Source organism: Jaculus jaculus, chromosome 5, assembly GCF_020740685.1.
Source record: "Jaculus jaculus isolate mJacJac1 chromosome 5, mJacJac1.mat.Y.cur, whole genome shotgun sequence".
Lineage (NCBI taxonomy): Eukaryota > Metazoa > Chordata > Mammalia > Rodentia > Dipodidae > Jaculus > Jaculus jaculus.
In genome coordinates, this window is record NC_059106.1 from 135568076 (window position 1) to 135588902 (window position 20827).

The 20827-nt window shown below is 41.8% G+C and overlaps 1 protein-coding gene across 2 annotated transcripts in view; it reads left to right on the forward strand.

Moving 5' to 3' along the window:
• Etv5 (ETS variant transcription factor 5) overlaps window positions 1–20827 on the forward strand; it is a 70122-nt gene that overhangs the window by 28192 nt on the left and 21103 nt on the right. For both annotated transcript variants that reach the window (XM_004654304.2, XM_045150153.1), the window contains exons 6-8: window positions 9119–9248; window positions 10131–10418; window positions 19207–19463. In XM_004654304.2, coding sequence (XP_004654361.1) covers window positions 9119–9248; window positions 10131–10418; window positions 19207–19463 — 675 coding nt within the window. The remainder of the gene's footprint in view (window positions 1–9118; window positions 9249–10130; window positions 10419–19206; window positions 19464–20827) is intronic.

The window sequence follows — 20827 nt, forward strand, 5'->3', positions numbered from 1 at the left end:
TTTTGTAGGCATCTTGCATTAGTTTGGTTTTAGGTAATGGGTGTATGTTGCCATTATGAATATTTATGAATATATATATATATATATATAGTCTTAATTTGGTGTGGGGGGGTATATGACACCTATTATGGTTGTTCTCATGTCTTTCCACCCTACTTAAGACAGTGTCTCCCTTGTTCCTGCTTCCCCTGCCTGTGTGTAAATCTAACTGGCCATTGCTGAGATCTCCTGGGTTGATTCAGGTGCATTGGGAGTTGCTATTGCCGCTTTGCCTTCAGCTTTGCTTACATAGGTTCTGGGGAGTTGAAGTCAGGCTGGCAAGCTTGCATGCAATTGCCTTTAACCTTTACAAAGCTGTCTCCCCAGCACCTGAATGTGTATTCTTTCTTCATATTTGTTGCATTAACTGTTCCCATGGAAACATGAACAATTGTCTGTTTGCCCAAGATAGGGTACCAACAGATCAAAATAACAATTATACCAACATCCGATTTAGCAAATCATGAGCTTATTGGGATTGGTTACATGAGTGTGAGGGGTTACTTCCAGGAACATGTATGACTTGAAGGCATGTGCATCTCCAAACAGTCCCCCGCCCTACCGTAGTTGACATTACATGGAAGCTACCTCCCTGGAGCTCACTACAGAACCTGAAGACAAACCAGGCATGGTAGCACACATCTTTAATCCCAGCACTCAGGATCACAGTGTCAGAGACCAGCCTGAGCTAGAGGAAGACCCTATCTCAATCCCCACCCTCATCTCTACTCTGAGGAGAATCTCTTCTCCTGGCCTTGCGAATTTTGTAAGTATCAGGAACTTCCTGAGCCTTGTTTACTTCCTGAGCCTTGTTTACTTCCTGAGCTTTAATGATTTGGGGGAACCTTCTGAGCTTTTAACTGGTAATTTGAAACTTCCTGATGAGCCTCCCTCCAGGATAATATGTTTCGATTTGGAGGAAATTGCTGTACAACACATTGTTTTAATTACTGAATATCTGGATATATCTTTGAACACATATCTTGCCAAATTGCTGTTGAGTCTTACAGTTGTGAATAGCTTACATTTTCTATATACGCAACCATATCATCTGTGAAGACAATTGTATTCTCCTTTCTTCTTTCTTCTTCTTTTGAAACAGGGTCTCATGCCTCTAGCCTAAGCTAACCTGAAACTCACTCTGTAACCTAGGCTGGTCTCTAACAGTGATCCTCCTACCTCAACCTTCAGAGTGCTGGGACCAAAGGTATGCATTCCATGGCCAGATGTTATCCCTAATTCTTTTGCCTTATATTCATTTTTTTTTTTTTTTTGGCCTTATTACATTGGTGGAAAGCAGGATAGCTTTTGAACCCTGTGTCAAATAGATCTTCCAAGGAGTTCCTTGGTTGGTAGGTAAATACCATGTTTAAATTTAAAATGTTGGTATAGTAATATGTTATCCAGATGTTGACATAATTAAATCTTACCTATTAACTACCCTTGCTTTTTCAAATATAACTTTTCATTTATATTTGTGTATGGATCCTTAATAGAGTTCTAAAAGTCAAATAGGAAATACTCAGTGTGTTGACTCAGGAGGTATTAAGAGAGGATACAAGCATGAAGACCCCCAAGTTCAATCCCCAGCACCCCTGTCAAATGCTCAACATGACCATGCACGCCTGTAACGCCAGTGTTGGGCATAATAGCCAGTGTTGGGTAGCAGAGGCAGGAGAACTGCTGGGGTTTACTGATGAGCCAGTCTAACTAAAAAAATGTTAAGCTTCAGGTTCAGTGAGAGACTGTCTCAGGGATACTTCCCTGAGCAGAAGTATATGTACACAGGAGGCACACATGCACATACCACATGCACACTCAAAAGAGAGGCAGAGAGCAGTCCAGGAACAATTTTAGGGAGAGGCAAAGTTTCTGGGGTGAGAGATGGCATCCAGGCAAAAGTATGTGATGTGGTTAATCAGGGGTTGGTGTTAGAAGATAGCACATTTTACAGAGTTCTGACAACTGTAACCAAGTAGACTTGGTTATCTGGAATGTAGGAGGGAGAATGGGACACTTTAGGTGGATCACTAGAGCAGGCAAGGCTTGCAAAGAATGAACGTTGCTGCAGGAATTAGAGGTTAGGTCCAAGTGCAGGGGGGTAGTATCTTGGGCATTTTGTTGTAGTGGTAGGGCTAGATGACTGTTACTTAATGTATCTCTACCTGAAGTGTGCCCCTAAACAAAACTACAGCCCAGCTCAATTTATAATAGCTGGGAAATGGAACCAGCCTAGATGTCCCTCAACAGATGAGTGGATAATGAAGATGTGGTACATTTATACAATGGAGTTCTACTCAGCGGTAAAGAAAAATGAAGTTATGAAATTTGCAGAAAAATGGATGGACCTGGAAAGTATTATACTAAGTCAGGTAACCCAGGCCCAGAAAGCCAAGCGCCACATGTACTCCCTCATATGGGGATCCTAGCTACAGATGACTGGGCTTCTGTGTGAGAATGAAAATACTTAGTAGCAGAGGCCAGTAAGTTGAAAAGGAGACATAAAGGGTGGAGAAAGGGAGGGAGGAGGATACTTAATAGGTTGATATTGTATATATGTAATTACAATGATTGTAATGGGGAGGTAATATGATGGAGAATGGAATTTCAAACGGGAAAGTGTGGGGGTGGGGAGGGAGGGAATTACCATGGGATATATTTTATAATCATGGAAAATGTTAATAAAAATTTAAGAAAAAAAAAAAAAACTACAGCCCAATAATTTGGCCAAAAGTAAAAGAAATAATTTACTTCTTCTGGCTTACCTTCCTTCTCTATATCTTCCTGTATTTTTTAAAATTATTTTTATTTATTTGAGAGAGAAGAAACAAAGAGTCAGATAGAAAATGGGCATTCAGGGCTTCCAGTCACTGCAAACAAACTCCAGATACATGTGCCCTCTTGTACATCTGTCTTATGTGGGTCCTGGGGAGTTGAATCTGGGTCCTTTGGCTTTGCAGGCAAATGCCTTAATTGCTAAGCCATTTCTCCAGCCCATCTTTCTCTCTTTTTTTAATCCTCTCACCTTGATAGGATCTTGCTATGTAGCCTGGGATAGCCTTTAAGTCTTTCTTGATCCTCTTGCCTTAGCCTCTGAGTGCTGGGATTCGAGGCATATGCAACTATACCTGGCTTCTTGTATAATTTTTTTTTTTTTTTAAGATAGGCTCTTAGGTTGTCCAGGCTAGCCTTGAACTTGCTGTGTAGCCAGGGGTTACCTTGAACTCCTGATCTTCCTGCCTGTGCCTCCAAGAGGTAAATTACAAACATGAGCCACCATGCCTGGCTTTTAAGTATGTGCTGGGGATGATCAGGTCCTCCTACTGCACAGCAAGAACTTGACTGACAGTCAACTCTTGAGGCCTCCAGAGTTTTTTTTTTTTTTCTTCTTTTCTTTCTTGACAACTTCCATGATTATAAACAATATCCCATTGTAATTCCCTCTCCCTCCACTTTTCCCCTTTGAAACTCTACTCTCCATCATATCCCCTCCCCCTCTCAAATCAGGCTCTCTTATTTTGATATCATGATCTTTTCTTCTTATGATGATCTTGTGTAGGTAGTGTCTGGTACTGTGAGGTCATGGATATCCAGGCCATTTTGTGTCTGGAGGAACATGTTGCCCTTGGCAGGGTGCAGTCCTACCCTTCCTTTGGCTCTTACATTCTTTCTGCCATTTCTTCTGCAATGGACCCTGAGCCTTGGAAGATGTGATAGAGATATTTCAGTGCTGAACACTCCTCTGTTAACTTCTTCTTAGTGCCTTCTGAGTCATCCCAAGGTCACTGCCATCTGAAAAGAGAAGGTTCTGTAACCGCAAGTGAGACTAGCATTAATATATTGGTATGAACATTAAGAGAAGTGCTTACTGGGCAGTTTGGTGAGCATAGTATATACCTTTAGCCAGACAGCAGCAAACGTTACACCCCTAGGGCTCGTGACCACGCCTGTTGTAGGTTTTCCGTATCAGGGATGTATTCCCTCCCATGGAGCAGGCCTCCAGTCAAATTAGAGGGCGGTTGGTTTCCCCATAACAGACATGCCACTATTGCACCTGTTGGCTCATTTGGCCTCGCTGGCCAAATATAAGGCTTGCAGTATCCACTGTTGAGTATATTCTCTTTGAACTGCATGCAGGAAAAAAGGATGGATCTAGAAAGGATTATACTAATTGAGTTTTCTTCTTTTTATTTTTTTAAATAAATATTTTATTTGAGAGAGAGAGATTGGGCATGCCAGGGCCTCTAGCCACTCCAAACACATCCACTTTTACATGGGTACTGGAGAATTGAACCTGGGTCCTTTGGTTTTGCTTGCAAACACTTTAATCACTAAGCCCAGAGTTTTCTTTTTCTTCTCTTTCCTATCCTTTTTTACTTTTCTTTTTTTCTTAATTGAGACATCTCATATAGCCCAGGCTGACCTTGAACTCACTATGTAGTGGATGGTAACTGAACTTCTAGTCCTCCTGTGTCTGGAATGGTGGGATTCCAAGCACTCATGGCTATGCCTGCCTTACTCAGTGCACACCTTTTTTTTTTTTTTTTTTTAATGAACAAAGTAAGTGCCTGGAATGTCTCCCATCATATTAGTGCCCTACAAGAGTGATGAAATGACAACGGGAAGCCCTTGTGTCTTTTCCCCTCCAGCAGCCACTCAAAGACCTTAGACAGTTTCTTTACCTCTTTTGGGCCCCAGGGTTCTTAATTAAAATTTTTTTTTTTTATCATTTATTTATTTGAGAGTGACAGAGAAAGAGAGAGAGAATGGGCGTGCCAGGGCCTCCAGCCACTGTAAATGAACTCCAGACGCGTGCGCCCCCTTGTGCATCTGGCTAACGTGGGTCCTGGGGAACCGAGCCTCGAACCAGGGTCCTTAGGCTTCAACAGGCAAGTGCTTAACTGCTAAGCCATCTCTCCAGCCCCCAGGGTTCTTAATTTAAAAGTCCAATACCTAACTAAATTATGCATGTAATGAGAAGACCTTGTCTGTTTTGCTTACTGTCATTTTGCCAGTACCTTCAGAATGATTGACTTAGAGAAAGAAAGCAAAAAGAAAGAAGTGGCCCATAGTCAGTCATCAGGCATAATTGTCAAGGCACCATTGATTATTTATAAGCTCATCTTCCATAATCCTGAGCTTCAACACCAAATTTATGATTGTCAAAGATGTCTATCAACTCTAATAGGCAAGATTCTGAACATTTCTTTTTTTTTTTAAAGATCTGTCCAATTTATTATTATTTTTTATTTTTTGTTATTTATTTGAGAGCGACCGACACAGAGAGAAAGACAGATAGAGGGAGAGAGAGAGAATGGGCGCGCCAGGGCTTCCAGCCTCTGCAAACGAACTCCAGACGCGTGCGCCCCCTTGTGCATCTGGCTAACATGGGACCTGGGGAACCGAGCCTCGAACCGGGGTCCTTAGGCTTCACAGGCAAGCGCTTAACCGCTAAGCCATCTCTCCAGCCCTGAACATTTCTTAAACTTAAGAATTGTTTGGAAGTATAATCTATTCATCAATCATCTGCTTTCCTTCATTCTGTCCTTCCTCCTTTCTGTTTTGTCTTTTGATTTTTATTTTGAAAGGTTTTGCTATATAATATAGTCCAGGCTAGCCTCAAACTCATGATCTTTGTGCCTCAGTGCCTCCCAGTTGCTGAGATTATAGGCATGTACCTGCATGCCCAGCTCTTCCTCCATATGTCTTAAATTCTTCTCTCTTTGTATGGAGAACAATAGATTGTGCCTATTGTAAGACTTCTGTGATATAAGACTATGTAACTCAAAGCCAAGATTGGATGCTCCACACTGAGTTCTACTTAGATTTGAAAAGGCTAAGACAACAGGTTAGCCAGCAGTTTAGATTCTCTTTCAAAATGTGTATGTACTGTTCCTAAAATTGCTACAAAATTTTTCTTTCTGAGCAACTTTGTTTACATTCTGCTGCTTGCCTTGCTAGCAAAACTGGCAGGTTTTACATAACAGTAAAAATGTCAGATATCTCTAAAACCTAAAATGACAAAATTGAATATTACAATTAATTACTTTTCAAAACTGGATAAGACAGTGATTTACAAATGATTATTTTTAGACAAAGAAAGACTATTTAGGGACATGTAAGTTTTCTTTAAATTGGGATATTATTACCTTTTAACCCAAACTTAATAGCTGAAGAGTGGTGTGGTAGTTACTTTCTTATTGCTAGTATAAAACACTGTACCAAAAGCAGCTTCTGGAAGGAGAAAGGGTTTCTCTCCAGCTCACTGTTTCAAGGGGAGGTTTTGCTATGGTGGGGAAAGCATGGTAGGAGCAGACAGCCAGGCTTCACATCTCCACCAGAGCAGAGGAAGTAGAGGAAAAAGTGGGGCAAAGTTACTACACTCCAGTCCCGCTTCCAGCCACACTTTTCCTCCAGTAAGACTTTAACCTCCCAAAGGCTCCACCAGCTGGGAATTAAGTATGAGGCTTAATCACAAACAAATGAGGCCAAGGGAACATTTAATATTGAAACCACTACAGTTGGTAAGAGGAAAGGCAGTGACCAAGGGGCAATGCAAAGGGCTGCTAGGAAAGGCACTGCATTTGGAGGAATGGGTTTCTGTTTCCATCCTTACTTGCTAACACAACCCAAACACAAAATCTAGTTAGCTACATTCTATGACTGTTGGCTGCCATGATGTCACCACCAAAAAAAAAAAAAAAAGCTTGACAGAAACTCTAATATTAGACTTCTAAATATATTCTGCTAATTCTCAACATATTTCATGTATTCAGAAAAAGCAGTTGGCATTATGTAAGAAAGGAATTAGAAAAACCAGTCTTTTCCAGTTAGTCATTTTTATGCCTTGTCATCTGTGATAACATTGTCCACCTCATATGTTCACAACTAAGCCCAAAATTTGGGGTTCTAGAAGACATCAGAGGAATCAGTTGGCTAGAAGAGTATTCAGTCTTACCAAACAGAACAGGCATGACTATATAGCTGATTCTGCCTAACATAATCATTAAAAATTACCTTAGCCCCTGAAAGTGTCTTGTGTGTAAAGGTTGAGTCAAGCAAAGTTCTGGTGTGCCACCAGGACACTGAGTGAGATCTTTGATATAGTGGAAAGTGGTCAGCACAGAATCTTAGTTCATTCCACTCCCTACCTCAAGGTAATTAGGCACAGTCACCATTCTGTCACCCCACTAGAAGTCACAACCCTCATGGTACAACATCTTTATTAGAATTTGTGCTACTTTGGGTAATGAACCTCTCTAAAACAATTTAACTTCTAGATAAGAAGGAAAGATCAATCTAGCTTTTCTGGCTTTTAGGTGTTGAGTACCATTGTAGGTAGTCATCTTAAGCTGAAAAATTCTTGCTTCTTTTTTTTTGGGGGGGGGTGGCTATCAAAGTAGGGTTTCACTCAAGCCCAGGCTGACCTGGAATTCACTGTGTAGTCTCAGGTTAGCCTCGAGCTCACAGCGATCCTCCCACCTCTGCCTCCCAAGTGCTGGGATTAAAGGCATGCACCATCACGCCCAGCTCAAAAAATTCTTGCTGCTTTATCCTCTCAAAATCACATACAGAGGGGCTAGGGAGATGGCTTAGCCATTAAGGTGCTTGCCTGTAAAGCCAAAGGACTTTGATTTAATTCCCCAGGACCCACGTAAGCCAGATGCAGAAGGTGGCACATGCATCTGGAATTGGTTTGCGGTGGCTGAAGGCCCTGGCCTGCCAGTTCTCTCCCTCCCTGCCTGTCTTTTCTCTCTGCCTGTTTCACTCAAATAATAAATAAATATAAAATATAAAAAATGATCACATGTGGAATGCAGAGCTGGATTTCAAACCTAGAGCAAAGCTCCACGTACCTATTTGATAATTCAGGAAAAGTCGTTGACATTTTGTACTCATTTAATGATGCTGTAACAATGCCACAGGCTAGGTAATTCATAAGAGAATATATAATTGTGTGTATATGTAATTTATAAAGTTGTTTTGGCTCATGACTCTGGAAGCATCTGCTGACGTCTGCATGCTACTTCAGAACATGGCAGAATAGGAGAGAAGAAAGCAAATGCGTGAGAAAGAACAAGCCTGCAAAACTAGGCATGCTTTTAACAACCCACTCACAGTTACTAATTCAGTCTCACAAGAACATCTTTAATCTCTTCCTGGGGTAGAACATTCATGACCCAAACACCTCCGTAAGGTCTAACCATCTCTCAGAACCTACATTTAGAATTAAATTGCAACATGAGTTTCAGTGGAGGGGGCCAATGGGGACCAAACATACCCAAAGCATTCTTACTAGTGCAGTATACAAAGAGCTAGTTTCATATCTTTGTGGGCTGGTTGCTGGGATAAGGCTGGGAGCAGATGCTATGAGCATGAAGTTTGCCAGACTTCTGCTCAGTAGGTAGTTAGTCTTTCTGATGTTTTGGACTGGTCAGTTTTGTTTACTTTAAAAATTTTGTAATGGCCCTGAAGTTGAATGTCTCTTATGTGCAGCCAACACTTGAAAAGAGATTTTTTTAGAGAATCATATATTTATAATTTATAAATATGCCTCTGAATATGAAATGTATTGCTACAGCAACTTGAAACCTTCAATCAGCTAATGTATAATGTCTGCCAGTTCTTTGTTGGCTGTTTCGTCCTTTTTGGGAACAATTCCTAGTGGAATTTGGGTATTCTATTGACACCTGCATTTTACTTTAAGCGTCCATCTCCTATAGAATTTCTAAGGATTTCAGAGCCTCTGGGAAACAAGACCCCTGACTGACTGGAAACATCTGGCTGGGGGAGAGGGTTTGCTAATTAAAATAAGTGTCAAATGATGATTGAGGGTTTTAAAGACATTTTTTTCTGAGACAGGGTCTCACTCTATAGCCAGGCTAACCTCAAACTCGTCCTCCTAAGTGGCTGAGATTACAGGTGTATGCTTACCATATCCCCTGTTAAAAGAACTTTTAGTTGGCTTTTGCTGAAAGGCCATCAGGCTTTCCTTGACAGGAGCAATCAGCAAGTTACAAAGTTTGCAGAAGGAAGCACTGTGTGGTAAATGCTATCCTCTGTTCCTCCCTCACTTCAGTGGTGCTTCATGCCCCGCCTCCAACCAAGATCAAACGGGAGCTGCATAGCCCCTCCTCAGAGCTGTCGTCCTGTAGCCATGAGCAGGCTCTTGGTGCTAACTACGGAGAAAAGTGCCTCTACAACTATTGGTAAGTGGAGCCAGGAACAGCTCTCAGAAGGGCTCTAAAAGTAGATCAGGTTGTGTGGCAGCTATAATCCAGCAGGCTGAGGGGTAGGTAATCTAGGTGTAGCCCTTTCCACTGGGAGTCATTATATGCTACACAGGGAAGGCAAAAAACGTTCAAATGTTGGGGTTTTACCAGGAACTAAGTTCATTGGGAACCAAGACCTGTAGAGAAAGCATGGAATATTGGGGTATTTGATCTGTGGCTTTTGAGGCAGGTAATATATACTTCTTGCTCTCTATCGTATGTTAATGTGAACTTTAAGCACCAAGGAAGTAATCTTCAAATCAGAATTTTAAAGAAAGTCTCAATGCTTGTGCCCTTTACATAAGAATATTCAGGCTCCAGGAATGAAGCTTTAATTTTAACCATTCTTTGCTCTAGAAGGTAAACAGAGATCTGCCTGGAAGGAGAAGATGAGTTTCATTTAGAAGACATTACATTAGAAATTTACCTTCTACAAAGGTTCTAGTTCCTGGGAACCCTGGAAGACTTTGGACAGGGGACCAGAGAAGGCCTGATGTTTAAATTCTCCTTTCGTACATCCCTACACATGCAGACAGAGAATCCTTTGAGAAGGAGGGAAAGAGGAAACCGGAAGCTAAACCGGAGGCTAAAATTATCTTGGAGAAAAATCACTAGACGTGTTAAACAAGTCCCTTTGACGCAGTATATTTGTCACTTTTCAGAGGTACAAATATTCCCTCAGGGCTGCTAGCAATTTAACTATGTTAATGCTGTCATTTCCTGGCAACAATGGGCTACAAACGGGTGTTCTGCTGGACCTGGTAACCAGCTAATGGCTTCACTGCAGCTTAATGGTTCTTTTTCTTTTTCTGTTTACAGTGCCTATGATAGGAAGCCTCCCTCTGGGTTCAAGCCATTAACCCCTCCTACCACTCCCTTGTCACCCACCCATCAGAATTCCTTATTTCCCCCACCTCAGACAACTCTGCCCACCTCAGCTCATGCCCCTGGAGCTGGCCCAGTACAAGGTGTGGGCCCTGCACCCACTCCTCACTCACTCCCAGAGCCTGGACCACAGCAACAAACATTTGCAGTTCCCCGGCCGCCACATCAGCCTCTGCAGATGCCAAAGATGATTCCTGAAAACCAGTATCCGTCAGAACAGAGGTGGGTACTACTCTGACCTCTTTCGCTCCATCCACCACTGGCTTTCCTTACCAGGACAGAGCAGTTAGTCATATTGGCCAGGCACCTATAAACTTTCTTCCCGCTGTTACATCTTGCAGCTAGCAGTATGAGTATGCGCTGATCATGTAGCACCCTCATCCTGAGGCACACAAAATGGTCTGCAGATACTCCAGCAAACGAGGCGAGCTAATCAGTGCTGCCTACCCCCTTGTGGACCTAAAGAAGGGATGGTGTTCCCAGGATATGCGTTCCTGTTACCTCCACTTAGGACAAGTTTCCTGACTCCTCATTGGATGCTGCCTGAGAGGATTGAACTTTTTCATACACCCATAATTACTTTATAACTTTTACTAACATATTAGAGAAGATTGTTGAGTTACAGGGACATGATTACTCATCTGATTTTAGTACATTTCAACAGTGGGGAATAACACATTAGATATGACATCTGCTTTTGAGCTAGGCTGATTATCCTCTAGGTCATACATTCTTAATAATTGAGGCATCAGGGGAAACTTGTCTAGAGTTTTTCATTCATCAAAAAGTAAAGATAGGAGCCAGGCGTGGTGGCGCACACTTTTAATCCCAGCACTCGGGAGGCAGAGGTAGGAGGATCACCATGAGTTTGAGGCCACCCTGAGACTACATAGTGAATTCCAGGTCAGCCTGAGCTAGAGTGAGACCTTGTCTGGGGGCGGGGAGAGGTAGCCAAGCATGATGGCACATGCCTTTAATCCCAGCATTTGGGAGACAGAGGTAAGAGGATTACCGTGAGTTTGAGTGAGACCAGCCTGAGACTACATAGTGAATTCCAGGCCAACCTGGGCTACAGTGAGACCCTACCTCTAAATAAATAAATAAGTGGAGGTACTGGGGAGATGCTCAGCAGTTTAAAGCACTTGTTTGCAAAGCCTGTTGGCCCAGGTTCAGTTCCCTAGTACCCATGTAAAGCCAGATGCCAAAAGGAGCATGTATCTGGAGTTTGTTTGCAGTGGTAGGAGACCCTGGCACGCCTGTACTGGAGCTCACTCTCTCACACTCCTTTCTTCCCTCCTTGGCAAATAAGTAACTAAAAATGTTTAAAAAGGTAAAGGTAGAAGGCTGGGCGTGGCAGCCACATGCCTTTAATCCTAGGACTGGAGAAGCTGAGGCTGGTGGAGGGTCACCATGAGTTTGAAGACAGCCTGGGCTACAGAATGAGTTCCAAGTCAGTGTGCATTAGAGTGAGACCCTGTTTTAAAATACAATAAAAATTAAAAGACATCCTAAAATCCCTGGCTTGATATTATAAAAATAATTGTATTCATAGGATCACAAGCTTAGTGAGATTTCATTAGTAATTACAGTTCTTTGCTCCTTTTTTATTAAAATTGAAGGGGATATTACCTCAATGATTAACCCCTAAAACAAATTATGATATTTTGCAGGGTAGAAGGAAGTACAGTCTTCCTGGAACCATTTCATAACTCTGATCAAGGCAGATTAAAAAAAAAAAAGAAAAGAAAAGAGGAAAAAAAAAGTCGTACAGAAAAGAAGATAGTCCTTGAAATGCATTTAGAAAGCAAAACCTGAACTTAATAGCTGTACCATTTGTTGTGCTTATGATATTCTTGGAGTTGCTAATATCTACAACTGTCCACTAATGGCTGAATGAGTGAATGACTTTGAGGAAATCATTTTCACTTTGAACTTTATTCATGTCTTAAATTGCAATATCCTGTGGAGTTCCAATATCATTTAATCTAAACTCACATGAAAACATATATCATTTTTCTTTCACTTATGATGTGTCTAATCTGTTCAGTTGAAGAGTCTGCTTTCCTTGACTACATTTAGCCCTTACATTTTTCCTGTCCTCAATAAATGTCTGTGACCGTATTGGTAGGTGCCTGGGATCATATTTCAAAGGACTATAGCATATAATGTAGTCAAAAGTATACTTTTACATGTTTCCTATAGTCTTAGTGTATAATTCTTCACAACTCAGTTATTTTTAGAAGGTAAGTACTTTATTTTTGTAAGCTGTGATTTGTATTGGTGACTTCTCCTGCAGGAATCAGGTGGGGGGTTCATATAATTGGCATATTCAGACATGTTCCATTTATCCTAAGAAACCAGTTATTTGACACTCTGTGCTTTTACTTCAGCCAGCCCGGTTTTGTGAAGGTTATCAAAATCAGTGGAAAGGGCACTGCAGAAACACTTTAGGCCTGTGGCTCTGGAGTTGGGCAGACCGACAGACGTGGGATTTTGTAGTTACCATCAGGCTCCTTAGACAGAATACCTAACTACAGTAGGTGACAGGAGGAAGTGGTTTATTTAGACTTTCAGTCTCAAGAGGAAGTTGCATCATGACAGGGGAAGGATGGTAGAGCAGAAGCTAGACAATACTTCTTGCCGTAGCTCCTGGCATAAGCAGCCACAAGAGAATGAGCTGAACTCTGGCAAGGGGAAAGCTGGGATCTTCTCCGTCCACCGCAAAGCCCATCCTTAGCAACACACCTCCTCCAGCAAGGCCCCACCTCCAAAATTGCCACCAGCTGGGGACCAAACATTAAAAACATGAGTTTATGGGAGATACCTGATTGAAACTATCACATGGAGTGGAGTCCAACTTTCCTACTTGATGGGGAGGGGTATCAGGTAAGCACTTCCTAAGTGCTGGAATTACAGGCTGCATCACCATTAAACATCATTTTGAGGGCTGGGGGGATAGTTCAGCAGTTAAAAGCACTTGCTTGCAAAGCCTGCAGGCTTAGGGTCAATTCTCCAGCTATCCATATTAAGCTGGACAGACATTTGTTTGCAGCAGCAAAAGAGACGCTGGGTGGTATGCACAAACAAGAAATAAAAATAAATCAAAAATTTAAAACATCATTGTTATTTCTACAAATGTACTAAAAAATGATTCTTCCTACCACAAATTTAGAAATTTGCATTGCTTTAAGTGTTTAAAATGTAAAGTTCCCTTTATCCCTAATCTTTTCATTGTTAGACTTGTATATATACAACAGATGCTTCCACCGTCCAATGCCCTAGCAACATGTCATATTTGTAGAATCGTCCTTCTTCCAGATTTGATCTTGAAAAATCAGATATTTAGGCCTAGAAAGGACATATTTTTTTCCTCACCTCTCATGTTATTTTACAGTTTATATAGATCTCTTTGAGTCTAAGCAGTATTGACAGGCTTAAAGGAACCCGGAGAGTTGTCTGAGTCCTTTAGTATTCTTTTAGGGACGGGGTCTGGCGCATGCTTATATGGCAGAAGAATAAATGTCAACATGAGCTTTGCTTTAACGTTTATTTTCCTGCCATATAGCCACAAGCCAAGCATTGAAAAAATAAAATTAAACATTCTCCTTTTTCAGAAAGAGAAGGAAGAAAAAGAGAAGCAAGTAGGAAATTGTAGGCAACTTAAGGACCACATATTTCAATTTGTGTATGTGGTAATCTCCATAAAGTTTCATTTGTTTGCTTTTGTATTTTTCTTGAGGTAGGGTCTCACTCTAGCTCAGGCTGACCTCAAACTCCCACAGCCGTCCTCCACATGCGGCACCATGCCCAATTCTTTTTTTTTTTTTTTAATCTTTTGATTTTTGCTGGAAGATGATAAGGAAAAGGTAGTGAAATGAAGGTCATGTCTATTGAGAACTTTGTGTGGTAGTAGACTTTTGTTATGTGCATTGTATGGCATAATTTTCACAACAGACCCCGAGGCAGGCATTCTGTTGGTATTCTATGGATGAGGAGACAGGCTCGGAGCACTTACATAACTCACCTGGAGTGGTGCAACTTGGCTTTCAGCCCAGTTGTTCTGACCTCACAGCCAATCCTCTCAATCTGTCTGCTTTTCTCTATTTTCCATCATCTTCTTCTAGTCTTAATGGGAAGTTCTGAGTGTGTGGTGTGTTCTTGTCTGCTGTACGTGCCATCTCTAAGCTGACCTCTAAACTTACTGCTTCACCTGACAAGCATAGCCACCATGTAACTGGTTAAATCTGCACCCCCCCCCACCTTTTTTTTCCCTGTTAGCACTGTGTTTACTCTGTATGTTGGCAGCAGAGTCTAAAAAGGAAATGCAGAAAAAGCATCTTAACGGTTTTCATAACGTAAACCAAATGTTGGTGGCGTGGGTGTGCTCTTGGGAGGAAAGGCGCTATATAAATCTGACAAATAAATAAATAACTGATTCTTTAAATAAACGGGCATTGCAAAAACCTTACTTGGTAGTCTGTCTCCCTTTGCTCACCAAATGTGAGCTTGTTGCCCAGGAGCATTGTTGGGGTCATTGGTGGGGAGGAGGGAGAGAAAAATGTTGGCGACAGAGCTGCCACTCTGGGAAGGATTGCCTGCCTAGTGAAGAAGTGGCATCTTCTTAATAGCTGTTTTATGTGGACGACATATTCTTGGATACTTCAAAAATACTGCTAAGAGTGGAAGGGGGTTCAAGTAAAGGCCAGTTAGTCAAGTTCACAGGATGTATATTAAGGACAAGAACTGAATTATTTTACTCATCTTTGCAAATAGCAATTAGGACAGCAAGCTCTGATATTTCTTATAAATATATTAGTCTTATGACCTGCTGTCCTCCCCTGATGTCCCCTTTGCCACTCCCATTCTCAAAACATACTAGTGCTGAGCGATCCCAATGACACTCTGTCCTGCATACCCTAGACCTGAGCTTCACACAGCCTGGAAATATTCTGGGGGAAGGGTGGTTGCTGACTACTGCCCGTGTGGAAGTATCTTTTCCCAACAAGGCCATACCAGGCTGACTGAAGTTTCATTCTGGAAGGAGAGAAGACGAGGCTCTGGTTACAGCACTGAGTGGTGCAGGCCATCCTGGAGCCATCAAAGGAACGACTTGGAGGTCACCTTTGGAGGTGCTAAGATACTGGCAGAAGGACAGGGTAGAGAACATAAGAGGCGGATGCCCTGGTTTTTTTTGTTTTTCATTTTTTTAAACTGTTGGCAGTAACATAAGGGTTAAGTACTTAATTAATAAGAATAAAGCCTTACGAACATCTTCGAGTTTCTTTTCTGAAAGAATTCCCTTCAGGCTTGCACACTGTATTCTAAATGTCAAGCCTAAACCTGAGTTGCAAATTTACACTTCTTCAGAGACCCTTGGAGGGTTTCCTTAAATAACAGCACCTTGAGACTCCAGTTCCTGATGAATCTCTGCCGAAGTGCACCCAGACTCAACCCGTTGGACCTGACATCATAGTAAATGTGTTGACGATGTTGGCCTGGCGGATTTGGATTCTTTTGGCATCTGGGATAAAGAGAAGTGAATGTGTAAAGTTGCTCTGGGGCTGTACTATAAAGTGATCTTGTGATATTTCCTTCCTTCCTTTTTCTTTTTTTTCTTTTTTTTCTTTTTTTTTTGGTTTTTCAAGGTAGAGTCTCACTCTGGTCCATGCTGACCTTTAATTCACTATATAGTCTCGAGGTGGCCTCTAACTCACAGCGATCCTCCTACCTCTGCCTCTCAAGTGCTGGGATTAAAGGTGTGAGCCACCACGCCCAGTTCTTATGATGTTTCTTATAGAAGAATGGAAAAGATTTGCGCAACAACCTGGTGCCCATGCTGCATGCATGCCAAGCTGAAGAGTAGTGTGCTTTATCTGTGCCCAACTCTCTGGGGTTAACAATGTGAAGTCTGATGTTCTAGAAAACTTGTTGGCCACCTTTTACCACAGATTGATTCAAATCTAAGACAAATGATTTGATTAAAGCTATTAATAGGATTCGTGCTAAAAGTAGAGAGCATGACCTTGCATTGTTACAGGATTATACTGTGAGTGTTTTCAACTCATTGAGAGGCTGGGTACATAGCTTCAGAGTCCAGTGTGTGCTTTGCATATGTGAGAATCTAGGTCCAGTTATTTGCGCCAAAAGTCAAAGTGAAAACTTACTGTAACTTGTTATTTTGTTGTTTATTTTTTTTTTTCCCTTGGAATCCCCTGGTTCCTACCTCCTTCTTAAAAAAACAACAACAACAAAAAAAAACACTACAGATTAGCCGGTCGTGGTGGCGCACACTGTTAATCCCAGCACTCAGGAGGCAGAGGAAGGAGGATCACAGTGAGTTTGAGGCCAGCCTGAGACTCCATAGTGAATTCCAGGCCAGCAAGACCCTACCCTGAAAAACAAAACAACAACAACAACAAAAAAATTAAAATAAAATTAAAAAAAACCTACAGGCTATTTTCCTTACACACAATATGTAAGTTAGTATCTTAAGAGTGCTTCATGTCTAACCTCTCTGTACCAAGTTTACCCCAGTCTGCCATAGAGGCAGATGCCAAGCTTTCTGTGTGTGATTACTGATTCTCCTTATTCCTGCAGCATTCAAAGCATTCATCTACAGGCCACAGATAGGAAACAAGCAATTCAGCCCTGTCCCTTCCCTAGTAAGTGGTGTCTTCTGAGGGTCTCTGCTTTCCCTTGTACACTGCCTGAGAGGGGGAGAACGCATCTGGATGTATCCTACAGCTAAAAGAACTTAAGCAGACTTACTGATTAGTAACCAGATAACTAGGGCTTTTACTTGTTACAAAAATAATACATGTTGGGCTACAGAGATGGCTCAAGTGGTTAAAGGTGTTTACTTGAAAGCCTGATGGCCTATGCTTGATTTCCTAGTACCTACGTAAAGCCAGATGCACAAAGTGGTGCATGCATCTGGAGTTTGCAGTGACAAGAGACCTTGGGTGCCCTGACTCACTCTGTCTGTCTGTCTGTCTCTCTCTTTCTCTTTATGTCAAATAAAAGCATTAAAAAAAAAAACAGTACATGTTATTAAATCATAGATGAGCGAAAAAGGGAAACCCCCTAAAATAATTATGTCCAGACAAGCATGGTTACCATTTATGTATAAATCTCACCACAATTTTGTATGGCTACCATAATGTTTTAGTTTTGTACAACTTTCGATGCTCTAGGTATTGTTTACCAACCTGCCTTGGTATGTCAAAAATACCTTCTCAGGGGCTGGAGAGATGGCTTAGCGGTTAAGCGCTTGCCTGTGAAGCCTAAGGACCCCGGTTCGAGGCTCGGTTCCCCAGGTCCCATGTTAGCCAGATGCACAAGGGGGCGCACGCGTCTGGAGTTCGTTTGCAGAGGCTGGAAGCCCTGGCGCGCCCATTCTCTCTCTCTCTCCCTCTATCTGTCTTTCTCTCTGTGTCTGTCGCTCTCAAATAAATAAATTTAAAAAAATTAAAAAAAAAAACCTTCTCAGGTCTTTGTATATTTGTATGTGGCATTATGTTTGATGGTGGTTTTCATGTAATTGGCTATTATGATGTCCTTAGCCAGTGGCCTTGTTAGACGTGTGTGTATCAGTGTTAAGTCTGTGTAGCTGTCTATGATCACTTGTGATGCAAGTGTTGTGTTTGTGCTGGGTACGGAACTACTAGCCGCCTGCTCATATATGCTCCAACTTGAGAGGGGAAAAATATTCCCATTCTCTTCCTTTCTTTCTCTGAGCAAAGGACTCTTGAGGAAAATGTGGGAAAGCTTCTAAGTGTCAGGGCAGACATGCTTCAGATTTTGGCCAGCATCCACAGAGGAGAAAGAAAGGGCAAAACCAGAAAAGTTACACTCTCTGAATCAGAGCTGACAGAAGCTGGTGGGCTCAACAGTGAGGGTCTGTGAACAACTGCCCATTGTACTTTTTTGATGACTGATTAAAGTCATTTTTTTTCTTTCTAGCCATTGGTATTCTTTAGTGATTTACTTAGTTATATTTTTTTATTGCTGGTTTTAACTGAGTGGGTGTGGGGGCTCACACCTATCATCACAGTACTCAGGCTGATGCAGGAAGGTCTCATGTTCCTGGCTGTCCTGGGCTACATAGCAAGACCCTCACTCAGAATCAACATAGGGCTGGAGGGATGCCTTAGTAGTTAGGCACTTGCCTACAAAGCCTAAGGAAACTAGGTTGGATTCCCCAGGACCCAAGTGAACCGTATGCACAGGGTGGCACATGCGTCTGGAGTTCGTTTCCTGGTGTATCCCCCCCCCCAGCCCTCCCTCTTTCTCTTTTTCTCTCAAATAAATCAAATATATTAAAAAATAATCAACATGGCTTTCTTTGAGAGAAAGGTTTACTTTCAATTCTGTTTCTGCCATTTTCTGACCATTACCATCCTCTCCCAGTTTAATGTTTTATTTTAGACTATGTTTCTGGTGTTTGGGGCTTTTAGAAATTTACACACTTAAGTAAATCTATACTTAACATCATAGTTTCTGCTGTTTGTATAATGCTTAACAAAAATTTTCTCTAAAATCATGTAAGTTTTACTATATATTTGCATGATGGTTTCAATCTTTACATTAAGATCTTTTTATCATATGAAATTTTGGCATGTGGTTTAAAATGAGGATTTGTCCCTTCAAATTTGAAATGGCTAAATTGAACAAGTACTATATATTTCCCAATATGCTTGGAAGTTGTAGACTTTCTGCCCAGTTTCTTTGATCTTCCAATCAGTTTCTCATTCTTTGTATTATAATTATTGTCGTTTTATGATGTGTCTGTCAATACCTAGTAGATTATTGTTTCTTTTGAAAAGATATTTCAAGTCTTTGTAATCCAGGCATTAATGTTTAGTCCCCAATGTTGAGACATAGTATTAATTTAAGACAACCTGAAACAGTGTCTACTCTTTCCTTCTTACAGGTTTCAGAAGCAACTGTCTGAAGCCTGAGTACTAATTTAAGACAACCTGAAACAGTGTCCACTCTTTCCTCCTTACAGGTTTCAGAGGCAACTGTCTGAACCCTGCCACCCCTTCTCTCAGTCCGGAGTTCCTGGAGATAACCGTCCTAGTTACCACCGGCAAATGTCAGAGCCTATCGTCCCTGCAGCTCCCCAGCCCCCTCAGGGATTTAAGCAAGAGTACCATGACCCACTCTATGAACATGGGGTCCCTGGGATGCCAGGCCCCCCAGCACATGGGTTCCAGTCACCAATGGGAATTAAGCAGGAGCCACGCGATTACTGCATTGACTCAGGTGAGCATAAAAGATTTTTTTTGTTGTTACTTATTTGCAAGGAGGGAGTGGGGGCCAGTGAATGAGTGTATGGGTGCTCCAGGCCCTCTTGCCACGGCACCTGAACTCCAGACACATGTCCCACTTTGTACATCTGCGCCTTACATGGGTACTGGGGAATTGAAACAGGGCAAGCAAGCACTTTCAGGAGCATAGAACAGACCTGGTAAGCACCCAATATAACTATGGGCAGAGTCCACCTATAGGACATGATTCTGTTCTTGAATGTTCTAAGAAAGCACTTGACAGTCTGTAGATGCATGGTGTACTAGAACCACCATGAAAAGCCTACCTTGGGAGTTTTTGTTTGTTTGTTTGTTTGTTTTTTTCATCTTTTGAAGTGTTAGCAACCAGGAGAACCCTTGTGTCCTTCAGAAGCCGCTGACACACATGGGGAATGGTGTATTTGAAGGCACCAATTCAGTGAGAGCTCACCTTCAAAGAGTTAAGGTTGTCTCACCTCCTCCCTCCCCACAAAACCCACTCACTGCTGCATTTGGTGGTCCTGACCTATTACATAAATGGACATTAGGGGAAGGCAAAGTGGAATGTTATGGCTTGTACTTTTCAGAAATGACTTAAGATTTTTTCACCCTTAGTACAAAAAGAATCTGAGAGTGGTTGGTAGGTTTTTAGCCTCTCCTTGTGTGCTTTTCTTAAGACTCTGGGAAAGGTAGGAATGAGAAAAAAAAAAAACAAAAAATGGGCTGGAGGATGACTTAGCGGTTAAGGCATTTGCCTATAAAGCCAAAGGACCCAGGTTCAATTCCCCAGGACCCACGTTACCCGGGGCACACGTGTCTGGAGTTTGCAGTGACTGGAGGCCGTGGCGCGCCCACTCGAGCTCACTCGCTCTCTCTCTTTCCCTCTTTCCTTTCCTCTCTCCCTCCCTCTTTCTGTCAGATAAATAAATACGAAGTATTTTTAAAAAGAAACTTAGATAGATTTGCAGATAGTGAGATACAGAATTTGCTCTTGATCTTCTCTAAGCTAGCACATAGATTGTTCCATTTAAGCTGAAACTGGTTTTGGTTAAGTCTGAGGAGGTGGGCTGAGAGACATCTGTTGTTTTATGACATAAAAATGAGTTAGATAGTGATGACAAGGCTTTGGTTCATTTTTCTCAAAATAGTCATGATGACAACTTTTCTCTGGGATTGACATCGGCATTTTAATCTGCAATACACTTGACAGATGTTGCTATCTGTGATGTGAAGTTCAACCCAGTTCGCTGTCCTCTCTCGGACATCTTGACTCCATGAGACCTGAACACATGATCTCATGAATACCATTTGGTTTCAGCATAACAACCAAGTGGTGAAAAT